General features: G+C 41.4%; 1 protein-coding gene across 1 annotated transcript in view; it reads left to right on the top strand.

Moving 5' to 3' along the window:
* Positions 1–2308: 2308 nt before the first annotated feature.
* LOC132820131 (sestrin-3-like) overlaps positions 2309–17107 on the top strand; it is a 55237-nt gene continuing 40438 nt past the window's right edge. Inside the window, exon 1 of the mRNA XM_060832070.1 lies at positions 2309–2469. Within this exon, the coding sequence (XP_060688053.1) occupies positions 2377–2469 (93 nt within the window). The 5' untranslated portion in view covers positions 2309–2376. The remainder of the gene's footprint in view (positions 2470–17107) is intronic.

The following is a 17107-nucleotide window of genomic DNA, read 5'->3' on the forward strand; positions in this document are numbered from 1 at the left end:
GAGGTGGGACCCAATCAAGTTGCACAGAGTTATGTGGTGCATAGATAGAGTAGATAGGGAGAAATGTTTCCCCTTTAAGATTCTGACTTTATGTCAGAGAAAGTGGATCAAAAGTTGTGGGGAGAAAGCAGGGCAATGGGGTTGAGAAACATATCAGACATGAACGAATGGCAAAGTGGACTTGATGAGCTAAAAAGCCTAATTCTGCTCCAATATCTTGTGGTTTATGGTCTATAGTCTTTGGAGGCATAGATTTATGATAAAGAGCAAGACATTTAGCAAGGATTTGAGGATTTTTTTTCACTAAGTGGGTGATGAGTATCTGAAACTCACTACCTAAAAGAGTAGTAGAGGCGGGAACTTTCAAGATACTTAAGTATTTAGTTGAGCACTTGAAATGCCCCAGCAAATGAGGCATATGCCAAGTGCTGGAAAATGTTATTAGGAAAGAAGATACTAGATGTACCAAATGATTGGAAAACTGCAATCATTGAGCCTTCATTAGTTCTGGAGAAAAGTTCTGTTTAGTCAAAATGTTAACTCTGCTTTTTCTCCACCAATGCTGCCAAATCCTTTGAGTTTCCCATCAATTTCTGGTTCTGAGTGGAGATAAGGGATTCTTTTTCAAGTTGGCAATCTGTGACCAGTAGGGTTTGAATAGGATCTGTTTACAACTGTTTGCAATATACGTTCATAACTTGAAGGAAGGTAAGGAATTCTATAGACAAATTTGAAGATGACGCAAAACTAGGTGGAAAGACAGATTGTGAGATGGATGCAAACAGGTTAGAGAGAGAAATCAATGGGTTAAGTAAGTGAGCAGAAAGCTGGCAAATGGAGTTGGATAATGTGGAAAAATGAGAAGTTGTTCGTTTTGGAAGATGGAACTAAAGAAAATATTGGGGCATGGGGGTACTTGTGCACAAAACACTGAAAGCTAGCACACGAGTGCAGCCGGTAATTAGGAAAGCCACGGAGTGTTGGCTCTCATTTCAAGATGAATTGTGTACAGGAGTAGCAAAATCTTGCTGCAACTGTAGAAAGTGCTGGTGAGATTACATTCTGGAGCAGTTTTAGTCCCCTTATTTAACAAAATATATTATTTAATGGGAGGCAGTTCAGAGAATATTCACTAGGATGATCCTTGGTATGAAGGTATTGTTGTATGGGAATAAGTTAGGCATGTTGGAACTCATTGGAATTTAGCAGAATGTGTGGTAAATCTCATTAAAACATAATGAAAGGATTCTCAAGGGGTTTGACAAGATAAATGTGATTTTTTTTCTCTCTCATTGGAGAGTCTAGGATTAGAGAGAATAGTCTGAGAATAAAGGGGTGTCAATGTAAGAAGATGTGGAGGAATTTCTTCTCCAGGAGGGTTATGAATCTTTGCCACATGGAGTGGTGGGGCAGAGATCTGTATATTTAAGGTTATGATAGATTATTCATCGGTAGGGAAATCTAGGGGTACGGGAAAGGGCAGTAAAGTGAACGTGAAGAGAGTTAGATCAGACATGATCCTATTGAATGGGCGAGCAGGCTCGTAGGGCTGAGTATCCTGCGGCTGCTACTATTTCTTATACTTGATGACCCTTGTGGACATGATCAGTCGAAGGATCTCTTATGCTGCTGTTATGACTTCATGACATCGTGAAAGATGCTCTGCAAATGCAAGTCTTTCTCTCAAACCTGCACTTCAAAATTGCTGGGATGCTTTAAACACCAATTTATTTTTTTGCAGCAGTTCTTTGTTGCATCATATAGTCACACATCGGCGAACAAGTAAGCTTTGCAAACTATGCTTTTATAGCAGGTACTGCCTCTTCCAGCAGCTTGGCGTATCGAGAGGTACCAGAGCAAGGCTCTTCTCCCCACCATGATAAATATGTTTTTTCTCTCTCTTTTCCCCCTCGATCCTGCTGCAACTTGATCACAGCCATTCGATTCTCATGAAACCCTCATCGCTGATTGGGCCGCCGGTCTCCAGCTGCCTGCGCCCCCATTGGACGGCCGTCCGCCTTCCTCTTGGATACAGAGGCGACCCCGCTGATTGGCTGTCGGTGACGCGCGCGGAGCCGGGCGTGCTCTGATTGGTCGCGGTGGGCGGGGCCGGGCGACGCAGGCCACACCCGCGAGGGGTGGGAGCGGGCGGTGATTGGCTCGCGGCCGCTTTGAGTGACAGCTCGGTGCCTCCACCCCCCCAAGGAGATTGTGTCCTGACTTGTTGGGGAGGAAGAGACCGGCTTTGCGGGACAAAGCCCAGTCTGCAGCCAGAGGGAGGGAGGGAGGGAGAGAGAGAGAGGCGGGGGGGAAAGGAAGGAGAGGGAAACAGAGTGAGGAGGTCAGCAACATCGGGAAAAGCTCAATGCAAAGAAAATGATCATCAGCATCAGTGAAGAAAACGACAGGAACCCAGAGAACATGGCAGCGGGGGAATATTTAAACCGCTGTCAGAGGATCTCCAGACAGGTAACCGTGCAAAAAAGACCCCTGTATAGATGTGAACAAAAGGAATAGAGGAGACAGAGAGAGAAATGACTCACTGTACATTTAAATAACCCAATATCTTTCAGATTAGGGTCAGTGACAGGCTGGCGACTAGCCACCTCTCACATTCCAGTCTGATCTATTTTATTACATTTTTTAAAATAAAAAATCTCGACTGTTCTTGCAGATCTTTCATTTGCACTGTCGAGTCCGGCGACTTGCAGATAGGGTTCATTGAAACTTATTTTGTCCAGTTGCATTGGCGTTAGTTTTCGTTTTTCCTCTTTTCTTGCTCCTTAATTCCCAAGTTAGACATTTGTCTTCCTCGTAATGCAGTGTTTCTTATTACCGACCTTCCTCCCCCTCCCCTTTCTCTAAAAGAAATCGTGTTTGTGAATCTCAGTCGTACCGATACAATGAAAAAATGTTGCAATTTCCTCTGAGTCGGTAATTCCATTGAATTATGAGATGAAGGTTTGTTGCAGGAAATTGAAAACTTTGCAAGAAAATGATTTTCTTAACAAGGTATTGTAACTGTTTTTTTCTCTTACCTCTTCCAACTCTCCCCCCACCCCCCCCAACACACACACCTTCTAGTCGGCATTGTTACAAATTTGCAAAATCTTTCCTCGATTGCACTTCTCCAATTAAAGGTGTGATTGCAAAACGTAAAAATAGTAATTCTAAAATTACAGCACTGCAAATTCCACTGCATCGAAGTGTTAACTACTCCTCCGAGATAGCAAACATGTCTAATGTGTTGCTTATTTTAAATGTTCCAATTCCATTTTAGTTCATGGATACGATCCCTGTTGTATTGCAGTCGTCCTATATGAATCGATTAAAAGACAATCTGTTTGCATCATCTTTCCGTTTTTTTCCTCTCCTTTTACATCTTTTTTGTCTTGCTGTAAAGAAAGCATTTGGCCAACATCGATGCCAATCAAAGTTGTTTTTCTCTTTCAGCCTTGCCCGCAGTATGCGTTCATCCAGGGCAGGGGGAGCTCTGAGAGAGATTTGCTTGTTTACATCATTGCTGGAATTATTCCAGACCCTTTTGTGATTTCATTTAAAGCTGCAGATCTCCCCTTTCAACCTGCCAAATTCTGCAGTTCACCCACTAACATGCTTGTGCATTCAGATTGATGTGTTAAGACAGACAAATAGATTTATTGTTGCAATACAATTGCATTTTTTTTTGCAAAAGAGGAAAAATTCCTGGAATGAAATTTAGGCTGGAGAGCAGTGACATCAGTGAGACAAAGCCTTTTTTTTCTCTCAATTTGTAATCAGACTGGGGAGAAAACAAAATCACCAGTGGCAATTTAACTTAAATGCATTGGTGTCTGTAGTGTTTTATCAATATTTGGCATTCTGCAATTGCTTCTCCATATTTCTTGTTCAATTTCTCATCCTTTGTGTTCTCTTTGATTTATCCGTAATTTTTCCTGTCCATTGAATCCAGAGTTTAAGAAATACATTGGACTGGTTTCTTATTGAGTTAAACCTCTGACATTTGGTATTGAATCCATTACATTTTTTTGAGTTACTGTTTCTGTGTTTTAATTAAAGGCCTGGTGCAGAAATATTAGGAATTTGGGCTGGAACAAAGCTGTTGTAGAGTGCTGAAGTCTTGTGCCTGTTTACCAACTGATGCTGATTACGATTGCCACCAGCCTTGCTTTAGTCTTGACAGTTCAGTTTATGAGCTGACTAGTCCAATTTCTAAACTGGAAACAGGATGTCTAAAAATCTGTCCTTGTAAAAACATCAATTTCCCACTTACTTATTTTTCTTCGAACTTGGGAGTATTAATTATTAAGGTCACCAAAGTTTCCAAGGAAGTTTCATCATAATAGCCACCATTCTACTATCTCTCAATCAGTTCTGGACTGCAAGCTTTTCATAATCATAGTCGTGCTTTCAGGTTTCTAGATTTTGATAATTTCAAAACGATGAAAAAACCAGAGGGGAAATCAGATTCTATAATGATGGGTGGGCATTACAGACCTGGACCCATTGCAATAAGTCTGGGGTTTGAACAGTGTTGATTCTGTTTGGAGATCAGGTTGTGAAATCGATAGGAATATGACTTTCTCTGGATGAACTGTTGTAATTAATGGAAGCAGCTTATGCACGCCTTAGCCATCAACAGAACAGCATCACTCTTGTTTTTGACTGTCCTTTCAGAAAATCTTCATCATTCTCCACTGACCTATACCAGTAAGTATCTTTTAGGGAACAAATTCAGTGCCCGGTTTTCTTTTAAAGGTGCTGACTCATTCTGGCCTATGTTTCATGGGCTCTTGAACTATCCAGTACCTCATGCAAATGAGTATTCTTCGTGTGTGAGTTTTGATACTACTAACAGGGTTTTTACATGATGGATCTCCTCATAAGCAATCCCAGTTTAGTCCTTGTCCTGCATTCACATACTCTGTGTAAACATTCCAGCAGCATACCTGTGAATGTGAATGGGGAGCATGAAATCCGGATAATTTCTCACTGTGCCTAGCTTAATGGCACTTCCTGAGAACTGTTACAGCCATGCCAACTGAGATCCTCTAACTCAATACAAGAAGAGAACCAAATCTTGGAATTCACAGACGTATGTGGCTTAGCTGTACAATTGGCACATCATTTGTACACCAAGCTATTGTGAGGCCTTTGGCACCAGCATCATCATCATCATCATCACTATGACCATGATCTGAGGGATTACATCACAGAACCCTTTTGTATTCCAGGCTATGCCTACAGTCAATATGATTCTCAAATCTAAATAATTTAATTATGCATTATTATTTGTCAAATGAGAATATGAATAGGTTTTCTAAATGTTTTGGTTGGGCTCTTCCAGGTCTTCTGGCATTAATCTTGCCAAAGTAGTAAGGAAATACTGATCAAATATAGCTAATACCAAACTGTTAGCGTGGAGCAACACATTACTTAATCATAATTACCACTTATGTTCAAGGCAATGCATTAGAAATGTACAAAGTGGAGGCTAGATTCTGTACTGAGAGATTTAGAGGACTGTAGTGTCAAAAGTTAGTGGGATGAATGGCTTATTCTTATTCAATACTTTTCTTACTTGTTCTAGTATAAAACATGCATTTGACAGTTATTAAAATAATGTAAACAACTCGATGACTAGGAGTGACCCATGAAAGTCAGAAATTGATCCCCATCGAAGGTGTGCTATGGAAACTGCTATGAGAAAGCAAATGTGCAGCCATGTTGTGTGGGAGAGAAGCGACTGTGTATGAGTAATGGAATAAAAAGGGAAAAACAGCTTCTTTTAAAACAATACCCAGTCAAAGTAGATCAAATCAAATTAATTCAAATCAGGATGTATAAATACAAAGTCATCTCAATGACCTTCAAAACAAGCCTTTATGAAAAATGGTGGAAATACTTCATGAGTGCTTGAGTGGAGTGTTGGGAAGAACTGATTCTGGTGAAGAAAGATGAGGCAGTGATGGGCAAGAGAACACCACTTAACCAGTACAGCTTCCAATTCTGGTAAGTTTTCTTATAAATTATTCTACCATGTAGTTCACTATCCAAAATATGCAATTATGTGTAGTTCAGGTTACCATGATTTGAGAAATAGTCAGGATAGGATGGAAATATATTTATAATAGTTGTCAACATTTGTCTCTCTTTCATGGCACTTGATTATGTAAAAAAGAGAGGTGTGCAAGATTTCAAACTTTTTAAAAAATTAACTTGACTCTTAAATCCCAGTCAGATTGCATATTCATTAGTCATAAGTTCGTATCAACAGAGATCATCTACATTACAGAACTCATTCACTCAGAGTACTGTGAACGTTTTGACTGTTGTGTGGAGTCTGTGCTAACCCCATTGCTGCATTACCTAATTACATTACTTTATAAATGCTTGCAAATTGGCAAGGAGACAACTAGCTGAACAGAACAAGCTTTGGATGGTCTCTTGACAGCGCCAGCCTGCATTAGGTGGCCTAATTTGTCCAGCTGACAAACACCATCATTCAGAACCCCTTGAAGTCCACTGATGGTCAGTGTGCCTGGACTGTAGAGGAACTTCTGAATTCAAGTTTGGATGATGTACAACTCCATGTAAGCCATCTTTGTATTCACATCCCTCCTTCCAGTGGTGTTTATCGTGTAATTTACAACAATGATTACTCATGACAAAGTTGGCCACCAACTTCTTAATGTTACATAAAGTATTCTGTTCTAACTGATTTATATTGTTCATTGAAGTCATTAAATAAATTATTGTCACTGGTAGGTTTGGCCTACTTAGTTAGAAAACAGTATATCAAACCAAACTGGAAATGCACTGTTGGGATGAAGGATGCAAAGCAGAAAATAAGTACTCTAGGGATATCCTTTCAGCTATATTATCTGTTGGAAAAGATTATTAATTCTCTCTTTTCCAGCTCCCTCAAAAGCATAACAGATAAATGCATTTCTAGGTGGAGTTGTCAGTAACTTAGCTCAGAGTCGAAAAGTGTGGCACTGGAAAAGCACAGCAGGTCAGGCAGCATCCGAGGAGCAGGAGAATCGACGTTTCAGGCATATGTCCAAAACATAGAATCTCCTGCTCCTTGGATGCTGCTTGACCTGCTGTGCTTTTCCAACACCACACTTTTTGACTCTGAGTCTCCAGCATCTGCAGCCCTCACTTTCTCCTAGTGACATAGCTCAGCAAGTCCCAGGCCAAGTTCTCAGTCTCTGTTCATGATAGGCACAGAAATGATCCTCCATACCTCAGTGTTGGTGAAGAAAATAGATGTTATTCATTGGCCCCTGATGAGTTGTGACTGCAACATCCTCCAATAATCTGACAGCGTCCTAATGTTGAATCTAAACTCAGGAATGAAGAATTGCCATTTTGGGTGATAGCCAAGAAGGCAGTTAAAAGAATTAGCACCTTCAGGACAGTGGAGAAGGGGTGCAGATGCCAGGGAAGGAATCTTTCTCCAGCAAGGAAGTCCTTGTATTGTAACTGACCAAAAGAAAACATGTACAAAGTAATTGTTGAAAAGAGAGCCATATTACAAAAGGAGAAATCAGTATGCTCCATCAGTACAAATTCAATAATGTCAAATTTCGTAACAATCACAGTGATATATACGACAGGAGAAAAAGGGGTGTTGAAATGCCTCCTGTTAGATATTCTTTTGTGATTTGGCTGTATTTACTGAATAACCCTGAGTGTGCTAATCATTATACTGACAACTAATTTAAGATAATCAGTTGAGCCCATTGTGTCACTTATTTACACTTGCTAGAAGCAACATAGTGTAATCTACTGAGTCTGATTCTTTATGATTAAAAGGAATATATTCAAACACTGCACCTTTTTGGAATTACATGGAAATGCGGAGAGCTTGTATTTCCCTGTTGGTTTCTTCTTGACTTGCCAACCGATCAGTAAAGCTTTTTCTCCTGCAGTATAGTCCATTGGGATTGTTTGAAATTTGCCATTTTTACATTTGTCCTCGCGATTGCAAGGGGAAATGGTTGAGCAATATATATTTATTTTCAGCAATGTGCGGAGTATTATTTGGTTGATTATCCCAAATCCTTTGGCTGATTTTGAGAAAAGTCTGTATTGCCATGTTCCTGTCTCCTTTATGTTGGTGTTAAAACACAAGTCTAATTGGGACTGTTTTTCAGCTGGTTATTGAGGGTGTATCTGGATTAGGAAGAATGGCCGTTTTGTCAATATCACCCCAGTTGGGTAGTCATTGGTCAAACTGCTCATCAAATTACATAAAAGATTTTGAATCCAGATGGACATCTTCGGGGTCATTACAAGTATTTTTTCCCCTACCTTGCCTTGCTTAGTCTCGTCAAAGTCACGACTTTTTAAAAGAAAAATCTATGATTTATGAAGTTCTGATTTTGGTTTCTGAAGTGTTTTCACTAATGTGTTGTGTCTTTGACGTGGTTGTTCGTTTCCTGACTATACATCGAAGTTGTCTCACTGGAATAGTGAGTTTATATGGGAAAACTGAGCAATCTGGCAGCATTTGTGTAGAGAAAATATTTTGGGTCCAATGACCCTTCTTCAGACCCATTCTGAAGAAAGCTCACTGGACCCGAAACACTAGCTATGCTTTCTCTCCACTGGTGCTTCCAGATCTGGTGAGTTCTGTCAGCAATTTTTTTTTGTTTTGGATTTCCAGTATCTGCAATTCTTTAGTTTATTTTTGATTAGTTTAAATGTTTGGCCATGTACAGTGCACATCTAAATTATATAGTATTTCATAAAGCCCTATGATGACCCTTCCACAATAGTTTTTGAAATGTTTATCTCTATTCTACTTTCAAATAGCTTTTATAGTTGTATTATTGTTTGTCAGTGAATCCAAATCATTTTGTAAATCTCAGCCATTTTATAGACATTGAACATATTTTAAGTCTGGTTTATCTAATGTTGGTCTAACGAGGGGAATATTACATCCAATCGTTGCCTGATGTGCTGAGTACTTCCAGTTCCACTTCTGCCTGTTAACGCATGGGGTTAAAAAAAACTGCAAAAAGAAATGGCAGTTTGCCTTATCTTGAGTAAAATCTGCTGCTTAATCACTGACCTAGCCACTGTTCAGGAATCTGTTAACTGCTTAATTCAGTGCATGCTGTAAGTAGTGTGCACCAAAATAGCAGTATTGGCACTGAAGCAAATTGAATGCATTGTTAGGGTTTTGAAACACTGTAATTAATCCGTGTTTCCGAATTCTCAGAAATTGGTTAGTGGAAATAATTTGATGTAGTGACAAATTTTCACTCCCAAGATGCCTTTTGTAAATGGGGTCTATTACAGTCTCCCACTTTAAGTCTACCAAGAGACTTGGTTAGCGGAGACCCCCAGTAGTTCAGAACAGGTACTTCCCTGACTACCTTCTCTGACTATTTGTCATGCTATAAATGCAGATCTATTGCTCCTCGGATGCTGCCTGACCTGCTGTGCTTTTCCAGCACCACTCTGATCTAAACTCTGGTTTCCAGCATCTGCAGTCCTCACTTTTGCCTGAAATAAATGCAGATCTGTCAACCTCACAAATATAAACGAACATCCCTGATATGTTTGGATGATTATCCTGGTAAATTTGCAGGAATGGTTTGTCATTTGCACAGGACAGCTGAACACAAGTGTACCTTTGACTGCCATTCTGCTTTGACCCTCGCTGCTGGTAATTCCAAAGCCAGTCTGTAAGCTGGAGAGTTACTCAGGCCCCTTAACCTTGGCAGGAGAATCAAAAATAAAGTACCGCAGCCTCCAGCTGTCTGACGTTAAAGAAACATAAAGAAGTAGGCCAGGGGCAGCATCTATGGAGAGAATGTTTCTGGCTTATGACATTTCATCAGAATCCCTTAACCTGGGCTCTTTTACATTCAGCCAGCTGCCTGGTCTTCAAAATATTCTTCAGGGATCCTTCCTGCTTGCAGCAAGTCCTACCTAGAGCTCAATCATAAAATTGATACAGTGTGGAAAGAGGCCATTCAACCCATCAAATCCACACCACTCCTCCAATGAGCATCGCACCCAGACCCAGTTCCCCACCCAATCCAAGTAACCCACATTAACCATGGCTAATCCTCTAACTTGCACATACCAGTGCACTTTAGCATGGTCAATTCACCTGACCTGCACATCTCTGGACTGTGGGAGGAAACCAGAGCACCCAGAGGAAACCCACACAGGCACAGGGAGAATGTGCATACTCCACACAGACAGTCGCCTGAAAGTAGAATTGAACCCAAGTACCTGGCACTGGAAGGCAGCAGTGCTAACCACTGAGCCACCATGGCACCCACGGCACCTTTCCTGGCACACTTGCATCTGCCCTGTGTAAGAAAATGCACATATCTGGGTAGTAAATTACTAAGTCAGGAGCTCTGTTATATTTAATAACTGAACTGCCTCAAGCCTCATAGGTTCCAGAATGACATTAGTGAGCCAGTTATGATTTTGACAGCATTTCTTCAGTTTCCATTGTCCTGTTTCTTCATACCACGTTTGCACATTAACTGGATTTGTTAAACTTACTGCAACAAATTGTGAAATTAAGACTTGAACTCACAGCCTCTAGATTGTCAGACTATACCCAAATACTACACTCTTGTTAAACTCCTGAAAGCCATTTGGTGAAGGACAAAACCAGTACCAATCTTCACTTGATTTGATTTATTCAGATAATAGTTCAAGGAAAAATCCTCTGTGCTTGACTCATACTTGCTATTAGTAAGTGTTTCTCCAAGGACCTTGAATAAAACTATGGAAGACTGGTCTGTATAAACCCTTCATTGCTTGCTTCTAGTAGAAGAGTCTCTTTATGATCTTTTGAAATAACTAATAAAACAAAAGAACCAAATTGGACTAATATATTCAAGTTAAAAGATGAACATGTTTTAAAGGTATACTATGACAAAAAATCAACTGTTGAAAGGAAATTTAAGGTTAATTGGTGTTTTGGGTGCAGGTAATGCACTCGAGCACTGTGCGCCCTCCCCTCAGTGGTCACTATGTCCCAATTGAGTCAGTGGGAATCACACTCCCTGTCTAAGGATATCCAGGTGGAGAAATAACCATGGAGAAGGAGTAGAGAGTTGGATATAATGACCTTTATATGTGCTCAAGCAACCATCTAATCATTGTGCTTAACCTCGATTGATACGATTAACAACTCTCATTGCTAAATGACTAAATGATTTGACTTATGTTTATCTAAATGCTATGTCAGTTCACCACTTGATAATTAGATGAAATAAGAATGTTTTCATGAATTTTGTAATGGGAAACAATTGAAATATGTAAACAAAGTGCAATGGTGTACAGATTACATGTCATGGTGAGATTGGACTTGATGGTGTTGGATCTGGCTCTAGGCTGACATGATCAAAGTTGGGTTTCAAATCTTTTAGCTGGAGGTTACTGAATAAGGACATGAAAATAGGAACTGAACATGCCTTTAACTTTACCCCCTTTAAAGTTGTAGAGAAGTTTTAAAATGAGGCAATAGGTGGAGAGAACAAAATATTCGCAGTGAGGAAGGGAGTGATGACAGTAATTCTGAAAGATTGGAAGTGGTACTACATAAGAGAAAGACAATTCATAGTATTGAAAAATTTTGAGGATGAGGAATTGAGCGGATATTGGGATACATGGACCAAGTCATTCAGTTGGTTTTGGTCTTCCCATTTAAGGAAGAATATATTTGTTTTGGCTGGAGTGCTGTTGGGATGGAGAGTCCAGCAAAATGTAGACAGGCAGAAGGCTCTGTATGTGAAAGGATGTAAAGAAAAGCTTGGAGAAACCATGGTAGTAGCCTGATCATGTGGAGGATGCAATTAGAGAGTTGAACTATGTGCGTAACCTGATGCAGGGATGAAATTGAGGGAGACTAGCACGTCAGTGAGAAATTAAAGGATGGATCCAATTGAGGGTTGAAATGATCACGGTTGAGGAATCAATTGGTTAAAAAGATGGTTGAACAAGTCAGTGCAATTTCAGGGCAGTGCTAGGAGCCCGAAGCGAAGTAATTGAAATGGATGAGCAGAATCTAGCAGGAAATGTACGATGTGCAGGACATGAAGAGGGATTAGACTGAGTCATCAAAATGGTTGGCATGTCAGAGCAAATCATTACAGATCCTTCCACTCTTCTGTAAACTGGTACCTGATAAGTTACGAGAAATCTGAGGTTCTGGATGAAGCTACTGGAAAATAGCAAGGCTAATGCCACTTTATTATGGTCAAGAGGACAGTGCAATACATTACCATAATTTGTAGTGAATTACTTTCCAGATCATTTAAGAAGAACTGCTTTTGCACGTTGATCATGTATATAAAAGTTCAAATACCAGTTGTCTCGCAGTCAACCAATTGCAGTCCTTTGGAACGTGAGGGTGATTGACAGGGTCCAGTTGATTATAAAGTGGCAAATTTAACACTGGAAAGTAGGAATTAATGTAGGTTTGTGTGGCAGACTTGGTCTGAGCAATACCAGGACATCATCCAAGATTTCATTAATGATTGATACCTAGTCTGATCCATTGTCTTGTCCTGGAGGGGTGATGATACCTCCAAGTCACCTGCAGGTAACTTGAAAGTCAATGTCTTAATGGGTAATGTTGTTTAAATGGATGAGCACCGTGAAGCTTACTGGTTTTCTGTGCTAGATTTAGCTAAGTAAACCAGAAAAATCCCTAAATTCATTACAACTTGAACCAACCTGCACTTGAGTACTCTACTGTACCTTTTCCAACAATATTTGCATTTCTTTGCTTGGAAAGCACTTTAAGATTGCTGACGATTGTGAGAAGCGCTATTTTTTTTTTCTCTTTGACTCTGTACTTGGGTTAATAGGATGTTTCTGGGCCATAAGTGCATTCTAAATTAGGCAAGTAGGATCTAGTTGTAGCTGCCTTTCTCTCCTTCTCTCTCTGTCCCTCTCTCTCGGTAAAAAATTTAAATAGCCTCGATTTTCACGTGTACCTGCAGGACAAAAAAATCTCACCAGAGAAATCTCAGTCAATCAACCAGAAAAAGAAAGTTAAGTGTAAGGCATGAAATCAAAAGTGAAGCCATTTGACCAGTGAGGTCCATTCTCTTGAAACCACATATAATCAAACTATCCACCCATTTAATCTGCTACAGGAGAAATTTCTGTATAAATGCAATGCAGACTAACACTGTAGCACAAGGCTTCGATAACATTGCTTGAATGTTTTACAGTCTTGTGAAACATGTATAATGTTTCCCGAAATTACAACTGTGTCTACATTTCAAAAGTAATTCATTGGCTGCAAATTACTTTCGGATGTTCAAAGGTCATGAATGATACTCTATAAATGCCAGAACTTTCTTGTGTTATTCTGCATGTAAGCCCTGATCGTCAGTACAGCAATCTCTGTGCAGTGTACAGTAAACACAGGGCAGAATGTAATTCTTTTCCCCAATGCCATGTTTGATGGTGTGTAAGGCTTTTGACCAGGTGGAAGGTGATGGTTGTCGTCCCCACCACCCTCCTGCTTCCACCTCAGTGATGGTTGTGGAAGGAAGGTCACGTACAGCTAATTGAATTCTTTCAGTAGTCAGTTAATATCCACAGAGTCCTCAGCGTTAACAATTGGGTAAGCTCAGTGTATAGGAGAACCCAACAAGCAGACACACACAAATGCACATCCCCTTCAAGTATCTAATGAATGCTATATATTTTAAAGAGATTGCAATGTTTCAGTCTGAATAACATTTATGACCCACTTGGTCTTTGATTTTGTACATTTTTGGACTTCTTCAACACATTTTGTCAAACTGCCATCTTCGTCAAGTTTAATGGAAAGTTTCTCACTGCGAGACTTCATCAATTTTCTAGTATCATTCCCGACACGCCTTAAGGCACCCCTCTTATCCCGTGCTCATTCAGTTTCCCCCACTCGCCATTGCTGGAAGCTCTTACCACTGCCAGCATATACCAGGAGACACCATTATCCCTTATGTGGATGCCATCTTGGAATTCCAGCCATGCACCAGTCAAGTGTTGGCAAACGGGAATTTGCCTTTCACTGTCAACATAGCAACTCAGCAGCTGCAAACCAATGCTGCTCATGTACAAAGGTGGCGTAGCTTACACTTCCTTGCACATATATAAATACACGTCCCTATACTTATTGCTGTTTAAGCACCAAGCCGTACAACTTACCTGCCATTACCCATAACCCAGCTGACATACTTCTCTAAGTCACTGTTACTCTCTCTGTAAATCCCTGCTGTCTGAGTTCTCTCAGTGTGGGCCCATCACTGTCAGACATCTTGAATTGCTTCAAAACTTTCATTTTTGTTAACAAAATCAAACAAACAGGAGTTATGCTTGCCTCTTGGAACAAAAAGCTGCTTGCATGTATATCAAGCACCAATAGTTTTACAGACAATGAGTAATCCTTGCACTCAGCTGTTATCCACAAGAGTCGGATGTGATTGAAGTCCTGATTGGCTTGGAGCACCTGATGTTGCTGCGCTGTGAATGAACAAGGTGATGTTTCCCCTGGTGAAAAGCCTCACCCTCAGAAGACTGTTCCCGCTCTCATGGTTTGTCAGTGTCCATTACTCATCTGTACTCTGCTTGCTCCAGCTGTTTAGAACACAACCTGCTAGGTTTATGCAGATTCACACCTTCAGCGGGCCTATCATCTGCTCCACCACCATGTTGCATGTTGCTGGTATATTGATGCAATGACACCTTTTTGTTGTTGCACCGAGAGGGCCATTTCACAACACGTGGTATAGTCTATCAGAGCCTTCACCTGGAGGGGATGCAGCAATGTTACTGAATCCCATTGCTTCAGGCTGCAGCACTAACCTCATCACAGGGAAATGAGAGGAAGCGGTTTGATCTGATATGAATGACATTGGTCACTTGGTGCATTTGTGGATGGGTGATCGAGAGATCCCACACAGGGCACCTTGGAAGGAAGCAGTCACATACAAATTCAATGTAGCTGCCACCAGGATAGGATGACCACCAATCCCACTCCTTCAAGTCACAGTTCCTGTGGTATAGTTCTGTGACAGCATCACAAAATGTCCAAAGCCAGTGCTGTCACTGAGCCTTTTTCATCTGGAGGAAAAGGCACCAAGGCTGAAAAACTCTGGCCCTTCTGTGTACATCCTGAGGTCTCTTTCAGCTGTGTCCTCTACACGTGGATGCACTGGAGGCTGCTACTGGTACTGAGCTTGCTGATTCATCGATTTCTCCTCCATTTCTTGCACCACAGCAACAGCGATGACAACTCATAATGAACCTGTGTGGGGAGAAAAAGAAGCAGAATAGGTGACTATTAACTTGAGGAGTCAGCATTCACACCAAATACAAAAGAAAGCTTTACCTACTCCTCTATACAATGTGACATGGACCATTCAGACGAAGGGTCAATGGGATGATTCATCATGGCATTCTGCCAGTTCAGGTTGAGAGGGAATCAGTTCTGTGCCCCTGCTCACTAGGGAGATCTTGCATTTGCTTTATGCTTTGTGGCCACAGGTGCCCCTTTTAAGATCGTCTGAGGTAAAGTCTGCTTCCCTGTGATGTCTGCCTTCAGTTTGCAATGACCTGTAAGACAGTCAACATTGCACGTGCTGGTTGCAAGCACCCCGCACACAATTGTACACTAACTGTATTTCACATGCACAATAATATCATTCCAAACAGTGACAACTTGCAGCCTATAAGTGTTTGATTGAAACAGTTACCCCCTGAGGGGCTTGCCATCAATCAAAAGTGGAACCTGTAGTTTTCATCAACAAACAGCCACTGACTCTGCCAATTCCAGGCATGGTCACCGCTAATTTCCATTGGTAGGTCGCAGCAGATGGTGGAAGGCACTGCAGGTCACTCTTGACAACATGAGGACTAAGTTCGGTCTGGTCATCGGCACCTCAGGCCTTGAATCTCTATGTCCCTTCCAACTAACACTGCCTGGGCAGTTCATCTCCACTGAATGCCTATATGTTCCCACACCCCAACCTTGAACTGCAACTTTAATGCTCAGCACTACCCCCAAGGCCCATTCATTCCTAGTGTCAGGCTGCACGGCACTACCCCACTCTTCCCCCATTGAGGCAGTGATGATGGTGACTCGCAGCACCCCCATTCCCACCCCCCACCCCCAACCCAGGGTCCTAAGAGCTCTGATGCACTACCTGATTTCACCTCCCCCCCCCCCCCCCCCCCCCAACCCAAACACCTACACTGCATTTACACGTTCCACATCTCAGGTTGCTGCCTTCAATTCCAGATTTGAGTCCCACACCTCACTACAGTGACCTCCGATACCTATACCTGAAATCCATTCTGCTGACCACCAGACAGTGCTCCAACTCCTAGACTGATAATTGTGCAGACCCCTGACTGATCTCCATGCATATCCCCTATTGATGATGGACTAACCCCCTGACCAGTTGCACTAAACCTGCAGGACCATCTATGGTTCATTCCATGGATTGTAGTGAAGTGGAACCTCCAATTCTCCGAGTGAATGTCTGAGTATGCCCAAGCCTCAGGACTGGTCAAGGATGCTGATTGGGTGTGCAGACACTGTACCTGGAAAACTCCCTGAGACCTTGGTGCTGGGTATCCATAATGGAAATTCAGATGAGCAAACAGTGAGCTGGAGTTGCCAGCTCTGGGAATTCTCAGGATCGTGTAGCAACGTGTAGAAAGGAGAGTGCATATTAGCAGAGATACATATTGTCACATATATTTATGTATAGGAATAGAGTGAAAAGTTTTACAGTATCACCTGTTATGGCACCATCTTAGGTGCAAGTTGCTAGGTACAAATCTTAGATACAAAAGAAGAGTAAAAAAGGAAAGCAGTTGCATTACTTTACAGTGTTGAAAGAATAAGTTCAAAATAAGGCATAGTTAAAGGATTGAAATTACAGTCATTTTTTAAAAAATTCAAGTAAATGTTACATTGCAGTGGCTGTGTGCAGGGGCTTCCACACATGGTCTGACCACCGGCACCAGAGCCCAGTCCAACAAATGTCCCCACTCCTCTCCAAGCCTCCAGTCTGCTCCAAGCTGAGTTTTCTCCGGGCCTGTTCACCGCCCCCCT

The sequence above is a fragment of the Hemiscyllium ocellatum genome, chromosome 11 (assembly GCF_020745735.1).
Source record: "Hemiscyllium ocellatum isolate sHemOce1 chromosome 11, sHemOce1.pat.X.cur, whole genome shotgun sequence".
Lineage (NCBI taxonomy): Eukaryota > Metazoa > Chordata > Chondrichthyes > Orectolobiformes > Hemiscylliidae > Hemiscyllium > Hemiscyllium ocellatum.